The sequence below is a fragment of the Oncorhynchus clarkii genome, chromosome 1 (genome assembly GCF_045791955.1).
Source record: "Oncorhynchus clarkii lewisi isolate Uvic-CL-2024 chromosome 1, UVic_Ocla_1.0, whole genome shotgun sequence".
NCBI lineage: Eukaryota > Metazoa > Chordata > Actinopteri > Salmoniformes > Salmonidae > Oncorhynchus > Oncorhynchus clarkii.
Genome location: NC_092147.1, coordinates 38,444,935 through 38,454,439, shown reverse-complemented (window position 1 = coordinate 38,454,439; position 9,505 = coordinate 38,444,935). Strand labels below are relative to the sequence as shown.

The 9,505-nt window shown below is 43.1% G+C and overlaps 1 protein-coding gene across 1 annotated transcript; it reads right to left on the bottom strand.

The window, feature by feature from the left end:
• Positions 1 to 733: 733 nt before the first annotated feature.
• Positions 734 to 7,979, bottom strand: LOC139389694 (uncharacterized). The gene is made up of 8 exons (XM_071136988.1): positions 7,698 to 7,979; positions 5,939 to 6,119; positions 5,503 to 5,630; positions 2,113 to 2,496; positions 1,892 to 1,963; positions 1,565 to 1,734; positions 1,320 to 1,446; positions 734 to 1,156 (listed from the first exon to the last, which is right to left on the bottom strand). The coding sequence occupies exons 1-8, from the start codon at positions 7,977 to 7,979 to the stop codon at positions 734 to 736; spliced, it is 1,767 nt and encodes a 588-aa protein (XP_070993089.1).
• Between the last annotated feature and the right edge of the window lie 1,526 nt (positions 7,980 to 9,505).

Sequence of the window (9,505 nt, the reverse complement as noted above, 5' to 3'; positions counted from 1 at the left end):
TCGCTACTTTCTTTATTAAAGATTGACCATGGACACTTACCACGCCGCGTATTGGTCCTCAGATCCATCTCGCCTCTCCTCTTCAGATGAAGAGGAGGACGGCGTGACACAGGGATTTGAACTTGCAACCTTTCATTTACAAGTCCAACACTCTAACCACTAGTATACCTGCCGCCCCAAATACTCAGATGAAACATATTGTGCTATTTATCACAGACTACTTTGTGTCAAAGTTTAACAAGGACATTTGTTTTGAAACCATTTAACATTTTTAAATAGTGGCACAAAATAACATCTTGTGTTCCCAGTCAAAACTGACCGGTATGATTTTATTAGTAAAGAAAGGCCCATAACTACACATGAAAACCGTATTGGGGAGGTTGCCCTCCTTTCCCCCACCCGCCCTTCGCCAGAGCGAGGGGCCACAGTTCACAGACAAAGGTTTAAGGTTAGGGGGGCCTCCGGGTCCTCCGCTGTCCCTGAAGCGCCGGTAGGGCTGGGGAGACATTAAACCCCCGCCTGCGCCGGGGAGCAGATCGGTTGACTGGGTTCCCAGTGAGGATACTGGGCGATACTCATTTTGTATTATTTACCATATTCCAAAATTAATGTCTGAACACATTAAAGAACAGTAACAATAACAGTATTACTAACAATAACAAAAACCTAAAATGTTCACAATCTGTCAATCAGTGATGGTTAGGGTTACATTTTGGTTACATTTTGCGTTTTCTCATGCACATGTTGGACAATACGTGGTGGTTGCTGCATGTGCCTTGCAAATGTATGCACTGCATTTATGGCACATAATGCTCGTTTTGACATCTCTTGGTGCATACAGATTGCACCTCTTCCTTTTGTCTCTTCTGTCTCTGGTGGCCGTAGATCTTACTTCTGGCCCTTGTATATCGCTCACCAATCCAGCAGAGGATGGGGTTCGAGGAAGGCGTTGGCGCCTTTGAATGAGGGGTGCCACCATGGCTTTCCCCAACTCTTCTAGGAAGAATCTCCTCTTGAAGAATTTCCCCTGCTTCCAGCCTGGATTCACCTCCATCCACACCACAAACGCTTTGAAGGCCGACACATCTAGGATGTTGAAGAACACCACCACGGGCCAACGTGCCGTCAACCTGTTACAAGAGTATGTGCCAGCAACCTGCAAAAGTGCATCAGTAAATAAAATAATGAGTACATACAAGTGATTCTTCACGTCTTACATTGTAACGTGAAAAATTCCATCAAAGCGTTTTCATTTATCACATTTAAAACATATTGACTTATTAAAATGAATAGAATTGACACCATATTGACACCATAACCTTTTCAAGGTTGTCAACTCCCCCTTTGTTCGTGTTGTAATCCAGGACAGCGTTGGGCTTCTTGTCCTCCCTGGTACTCACAGCGGCATCCCTGTGCAGAGTTGTCATCAGGAGCACATTCTTCTTTCTTTCGGGCAGTAGGACACAAGAGAGTGTGTATCAGTGAAGGCAAATTTAGAGGAAAAACGATCCATGTCCTTGGTAGTGAGTAAGGCAGGAGGCACCTCAGGCTTGTTCCTTCTGACCGTACCCACCAAGGTAATTTTTTTTGGAGCAGCTCCTGGCCAAGAGCATACGAGGTGAATAAATTGTCACATGTTATGTTGTGCTCCTGGAGACCTACAGTCATTTCCAGGACCACCCGCATCCCCTGGTTTCTTTCAGGAACACCGTCAGCAGGTTTCCCGGTGTAAACCTGCAAGTTCAAGGCATAACTTGTCTTGGCATCACATGCTGCTCATATCTTTATTCCATATTTAGACGGTTTGCTTGGCATGTACTGTTTGAATGGGCAGTGTCCCCTAAAAGCGACCAGACGCTCATCCTGTGTGACGTCTGGACTTGGGCCAAACCTCTCTGATCGCTGCCAGCTTGTCTTTTTGACGGCGGCCTGGTGTTGTCTCACGGTTGTCAAAGTGAATCACCTGTGACAACACATGAAATGTCTGGAGTGACATAGTGGCACGAACAATTGCCCTATCAGACTCTGCATCCCATACACTGGTGGTAGATTCTTTCTGGATCTATACACACCAGCCAAAATCAATGATGCTTGGAAGTCTGTCCGGTCTACCTCCTTCCAGTTGTCTTTGTAAATGCGTCTCCCCTCCAAGTTGGTCATGTTTATCACTATAGTTTCGATTGACTCTGTCAGGAACAGTTCGAAGCCGAATTTGATATCGTCAACCCGGGATATGGCGTATCTCATTGGCCCTGGGGTCATTCTAATAACATTTTCAGTCGACAGCTGACCTCTCCTCTCAGGTGTGGATGAAGACCAGGATAAATTCCCATTCTTTGACCGGAATGTAACAACAACCTCAGCAGGGCCCTCGTCCTCATCACTGGATTGTTCCACATCGGTTGTCTCTTGGTCTGGATCATATTCTGTGTTGTCTTCAACTTCTGACACTTCCTTCTCTAATGCATCTTCACTGTCACTTTCCTGGCTTCTCTCCTCCTCACAAGTTTCATGATCAAAGATATGATCAAGAGCCTCACATACAGTATATTGTTTGGTCATTGTGCTGCCACAGAGTGAATTGTGAGCAAGGCCTCAAAAAAGCTTTACATACCAGAGCTGCGAGAAAAGTTCTATATATTATTGAAACAATGTTGCGACTGTTTGTGAGAATGCCAACAGGTGTGGTTCCCATGGGGGAAATATTCTATTGGGGAAAGGTTCCCGTGGGGGTTGCCATGGAAGCCAAGAAGGGGAGTGAGGTGTGTGTGTGCTCAAACACACATGCATGTGGGGATCTGGGAAAGGAAGTGTGTCCATCTGATGAATGGGCATGTGCCTGAACTCAATTTATACACTAATTGTAGGATCACCCTTTCATTTATAATGACCAGTCATTTTTGACCAGGTTCACCACAGGTGTACAAAAGTTAAATAAAACACCCAACATGTTGTGAAAATCATCTAATTGTATTTTGTGTGTTCAGATGCCCTTTGTGGACAAAGTCATGGAACCTTATGACAACCAGATTAAATGAATTACATTTTCAGAGAGATCAATCGGTCCAATTAGACCGGAACACAACAGGAGGGCTAAATCGGTTTGAACATCTATGACAAGACTTGAAAATGGTTGTCTAGCAATGATCAACAACCAACTTGACAGAATTTGAAGAATATATATTTTTTTTTAAATGGGCAAATCCTGGTGTGGAAAGCTCTTAGAGACTAACCCAAAAAGATTCCCAGCTGTAATCGCAGACAAAGGTAATTCTAACATGTAACGTCTCAGGGGGGTGAATACTTATATAATCAAGACAGTGTATTCATTTTGTATTTTCTCATAAACGTTTGAATTTTTCTTCCACTTTGACATTACAAGGTATTTTAATGAGGATTAAATCCATTTGAATCCTACTTAAACACAACGAAATGTGGACAAGGTAAAGGGGTGTGAATACTTTCTGAGTGCACTGTATGCTCTGTTTATCCTGTCATGCATTAAGTATAAATCTGCTTACAGGCCCCCTGAGATATTAGAAAGATGCAAGACAGGTTTTACTTAGTCAACCGTCCTGGAGGCACAGTATATTACATGGCCGCAGTCATAACCACATACACAGAAGCACTGTGGGAGGAATACTATAACTTCCCTCTGTGAACATCAGCCCATGTGACAAATTACTTTGTTTTGAGGATTGTGTGGATGTTTTTTGGGCACAGGGGAGGGTAGTGTGTTTTTTCCCTAGTTTACATTCGCTGTTTTGCAGGTTTTCCCATTTAAATATTACATCATAGCCAACTTTCCCCATCTGCTTTCATGTTCCTTGGCTATCAAAATGTTTTCGTTCTTTCTTTATACACTAGCCTACGCCGTCGGTGTTCAGGTTAAACATTTTCTGCATCAAGCCTCTGTCTGGGGTGAAAAGTAACTTTTTAAAAGTAGGCTCCAATGATTAGAACCATATGACGTCTCAGATGTAATTATTTCTCAACAGCGACAGTTTTGTTGCAAACAAGACACACTTTTTTGCCATCGGAGAAAGGTGGTGAGGTGAATGCAAGTAAGCTGATTGTTTTGAGCTAATAAAAAGTAGGGTAGGCTAACCGTTTTTCCCCAATCAACGCATAGAGAAATAAGACGTAAACTACAAAACTAATTTACTAATTTACTAGAGACATTGGTGATTTTATCTAAATGATTATGTTATTGTCATTGAAAGTATTATGTACTAAACAGATGTGTTAAAATAGCTGTTTAAAACAGTGTAGGTCTATGAATTTGGCTGCTATGATATTATGTACTGGCCAGAAAATGAATGTATTCAGTCATGTGAAATTACTAGAATTGCATTAAATAGATTTATTAAAGGCTTTTTTTCCCCGAAACCCGTAAATAGATGCATGCAGATGATAATTTTTTCAATAAAGGTGATTTTCTTTCACTCCCTGATCGTAGTACTGAGGTAGGCATACTTTGTCACTGTTACTGTGGTCATAATCATTATTTTGAGTTGATTCAATGAATGGGGACTGTATGTAATTTTTTTCAAGCAGAAAGGGAGGGTTATATGAAAATATTTTGGGTGCATTTTGTTTCATAAATAGTCCCGTTAGAATAGGGCTTAATAGGGTGTGTTTGTAGGTTGAAGCTATTGTTCTTGCTTAACAAAGCCCCATAAGCTACTTCCAAACGAGGTATTCATGAAAAATGTCCAGCCTAACCAGGCTTAGATAGTCTTTTATATGTGGACAACAAAACTGAACACAACCTGTCAACCTGTCATCTAGTTAGTGCACAAAGAGAGTGAGTGGAAGGGTACCTTTTAAATTGGCCCTCCAGTTCCTCCAAATCTGGCCCCAGGTAAGGGAGGGTCTACAGAGAACAGTGCCCCTGCACCTCAACACTGAAATCCCTGTGCATCATCCCTCTCACAGCCCCAGGCAGGGCAGTCCGGTTGTGCCAGCTTTCAGCACAACCAGCTAGGGGAGTGTACAGTATCAATACTGTACAAGGGTCGTTCCATGAAATTAGTGCCTTTTGCATTCCTTTGATATTTTAAGGGGGAAGAGGTGTGGTTGTGCCCTTTTCACAACTGTGTTGGTGTATGTGGACCATGGTAGATCCTTAGTGATGTGGATACTGAGGAACTTGAAGTTCTCGACCTGCTAAGCTACAGTTCTGTCGATGTGAAAGGGGGAGTGCTCGGCCCTCCGTTTCCTGTAGTCCACGATCAGCTCCTTTGTCTTGCTGACGTTGAGGGAGAGGTTATTGTCCTGGCACTACACTGCCAGGTCTCTGACCTCCTCCCTATAGACTGTCTCATCGTTGTCGGTGATCAGGCCTACCACCGCTGTGTCGTCAGAAACCGTAATGATGGTGTTGGAGTCATACGCGGCCATGCAGTCGTGGTTGAACAGGGAGTACAGGAGGGGACTAAGCACGCACCCCTAAGGGGCCCCTGTGTTGGAGATCAGCGTGGCGGATGTGTTGTTGCTTACCCTCACCACCTGGGGGCGGACCGTCAGGAAGTCCAGGATCCAGTTGAAGAGGGAAGTATTCAGTCCCAGGCTCCTTAGCTTAGTGATGAACTTGGAGGGTACTATGGTGTTGAAAGCTGGTCTGTAGTCTATAAACAGCATTCACACATAAGTGAATCATGTCCAGGTGGGAAATCACATCATGTCCAGGTGGGAAAGGGCAGTATGGAGTGCAATAGAGGTAGCATTTCATGGCTACAGATGTGAGTGCTATGGGGCGATAGTCATTTAGACATGTTACCTTGGTGTTTTTGGGCACAGGCGGTCTGCTTGAAACATGTACAGTAGGTATACAGACTGGGCCTAGGAGAGGTTTAAAATGTCAGTGAAGACACTTGCCAGCTGGTTGGCGCAAGCTCTGAGTATATGTGAATATCCAGACGAATGTTAACCGTACTCACATCGGCTATGGAGAGTGTGATCACACATTCATTCAGAACAGCTGGTGCTCTCATGCATGGTTCAGTGCTGCTTGCCTCAAAGCGAGCATAGAAGGCATTTAGCTCGTCTTGTAGGCTCAAGTCACTGAGCAGCTCGCGGTTGGGTTTCCCTTTGTAATATGTGATAGTTTTCAAGCCCTGCCACATCCGACGAGAGTCAGAGCCAGTGTAGTAAGATTTGGTCTTAGTCCTCTATTGACACATTGCCTGTATGATGGTTCGTCTGAGGGCGTAGCGGGATTTCTTATAAGCGTCCGGATTATTGTCCCTCTCCTTGAAAGCAGCAGCTCTAACCTTTAGCTCGATGAGGATGTTGCCTGTAATCCACGGCTTCTGCTTGGGATATGTACGGACACTGTGGGTACGACATTGTCGATGCACTTATTGATGAAGCCGATGACTGAGGTGGTATACTCCTCAATGCCATTGGATGAATCCCAAAACATATTCCAGTCTGTGCTAGCAAAATAGTCCTGTTGCGTAGCATTCCCGTCATCTGACTACTTCCGTATTGAACGAGTCACTGGTACTTCCTGCTTTAGTTTTTGCTTGTAAGCAGGAATCAGGAGGGTAGAATTATTGTTACATTGTTCAACTGAAATTGTTACTCTGGCAACATGTTTGCCGCAAATAGAAGCCTTGTTGAACTCGCCTCAGATGTATGTCCTTGAACCGATTATTTGAAATGAGCACACAGAAGAAGTTACAAGGATAACTAAACAATTGCTAATGGCAGCTTGCAGTACTCCGGTCGGCCTTCATCTAGAGTTACTCAAAGAAAGGTGGCGGCACTGAGCTAGCCTGCAACGTCACTTCCTCTGAATGTCATGTCTCATTGAGATACCACCTTAACTCACTTAATTTAACTTCAATGCGCTATTGAGTCTTCACATAGAATTGAATGGTGTCATGTGAACGATGGCGTCTGCTAAATGACTCAAATTAAGATTCTAAATATTAACCAAAAACATCACATCCAGGTTGTATCACAACCGGCTGTGTTTGGGATTCCCATAGGGCGGCGTACAATTGGCCCAGCGTCGTCCGGGTTTGGTGATTTTATCTAAATAATGATGTTATTGTCATTGAAATGATTATGTACTAACCAGATGTGTTCAAAATGGTGTACAAAATAGTAATTGGTCTATGAATTGGGCTGCTATTATATTATGTTCTGGCCCGCCGACTATTAGCTCAGAAAAACTGTGGTATAAAAAAATATATTCTGCTAATGTCTTTAGACATGTAAAATGACTGGAATTGCATAAAATATGTTTACAAAAGGCCTTTTGTCCGGGACCCACAAATACGATGAGAGATGAATGCAATGTAGTAATAAGGTAGGCCTACTTTGTCACTGTTACTGTAGTCATAGTCATTATTTTGAGTTAATTCAATGAAGGGGAAAGTTATTGTAATATTTTTCAAGTACAAGGGGATGGTGATGTGAAAATATTTTGATCGTTGGGGAGGGGGGTGCATTTTCTTTATGACATCTCAAGTTGTTTTATTTCATAGTTCTGATGTCTTCACTATTATCTACAATGTAGAAAATAGTAATAAACCCTGGAATGAGTAGGTTAGTCCAAACGTTTGACTGGTACTGAATATGGACAACAACATTTAACACACTTTTCAGCCCGTCATCTAGTAAGTGCACAAAGTGTTCAGTGAGGGGAAGGGTACCTTTTGAATTGGCCCTCCAGTTCCTCCAACCCTGGCCTCAGGTAAGGGAGGGTCTACAGAGAACAGTGCCCCTGCAGTTCCTCCAACCCTGGCCTCAAGTAAGGGAGGGGCTACAGAGAACAGTGCCCCTGCAGTTCCTCCAACCCTGGCCTCAGGTAAGGGAGGGTCTACAGAGAACAGTGCCCCTGCAGTTCCTCCAACCCTGGCCTCAGGTAAGGGAGGGTCTACAGAGAACAGTGCCCCTGCAGTTCCTCCAACCCTGGCCTCAGGTAAGGGAGGGGCTACAGAGAACAGTGCCCCTGCAGTTCCCATTCTGGAACCCCTGTGCATCATGCCTCTCACAGCTCCAGGCAGCGTAGTCTAGTTGTGCCAACTTCCAGCACAACCAGCTGAGGGAGTGAAAAGACTCACTAAATGTCACCAAATTCTGTTGCATTCCAGCTGTATTCAATACATGGGTCATTCCATAAAATGAGCCTTTTGTGTCCCTTTGATATTTTAAGTAAATTGTGCACCAATATTTTATTTTAAAAGCCTGTTATATTAAATGATGAGCCTTTTGATATAAACCACATGGAAAATTCAATAAATCTGATTTTAATATGAATAAAGTCTTGCTAAAGTGCCAAAATACAGCATTTTGACATTTCCATCCATCCCTCCGTCAACAAAGTTTCATCATCATTGTAAAGCTCTAGTTATTTTGTTGCTTTAACAAATTCATTTCTGAAGATTATTATTTATGTCATGTGATTAGTGATGAATTAACATCTGTCCCTCATTTTAAGGTCAATTCTGTTAAGTTAACTGAACTCTCATTTTAATATGGTGAAACTATATAGTATTTTTTCCCCAGAAGAAACATTGAACATCTAACAGTCAGATCGTAGAGTAAAAGCAGCTGAGCTGGTTCTGCTCCTTGGCCATTTTCTGGTGTTTTGTGGTGGAAAACTGAGCGGTTCAAGCATAACACATGTAACACTGTTAGATAGATAGGCTGGACATTTTTTAATTAGTTAGTTTGCATTCAATTGCTACTCCCTGTTGCACACAACCAACTTCCATTCCCCCTGTCACACGGGGAATTTTGGCTGATTTTAGAAGAAATCGTCAACCCTGTTACTGTCAACCCTGTTACTTTATTTGGCACTTTATAGGCACTTATTATATATTTTTTTAAATGTACACTTTCAGATGGAATAACATGTATTTTGTGATGTTGAACATGTGTTCTTTATGACAGAATGTAAAAATGTAGTGAAATCACATTGTTGTTATTTTTACCAAGTTACACTTCTCAAAAGCCACCAAATTGGTGGAACGACCCACAGTCATTCACTTCATGTTTAACTTCTATCAAATTATTTGTCCAAAAATGACAGAGTAAAATTCACCACCCAAACCACTCCCACCAAACAATGTCTCACTAATAGGTGTCAACTGCAGGTCTCTATGGGTAAGACAGCATGCTGAATTACCATATTATTATGGGAGTGATCTTACGCTGCCGTTCAAGGCTGCGGCAAGTTCGCTCCATTTGTGAGGGCAGGCCCAGTTTGATCACCCATACAGACAGTAATCTGGTCATGGAGCCGTTGGTCCAGCGTGGGGACCAGTGGTAGGGCTTAGCATAGCCTCACAGCACTGCCTCCTGGCTGGCTGAGTGGGGGAGGGAGAGCCCCCCGAACAGGGGCTGTGGTGGCCTGAATTACCAGCTAGGCCCAGAGGAGGGGAAGCCAGCACTGGCTTCTGATGTGATGGGACAGCTTTCTGACCAGAGATTCCTTGAGGAAAAGCACAATACGGTCATTTTGTTGATATTTTTATCAAATCAAATG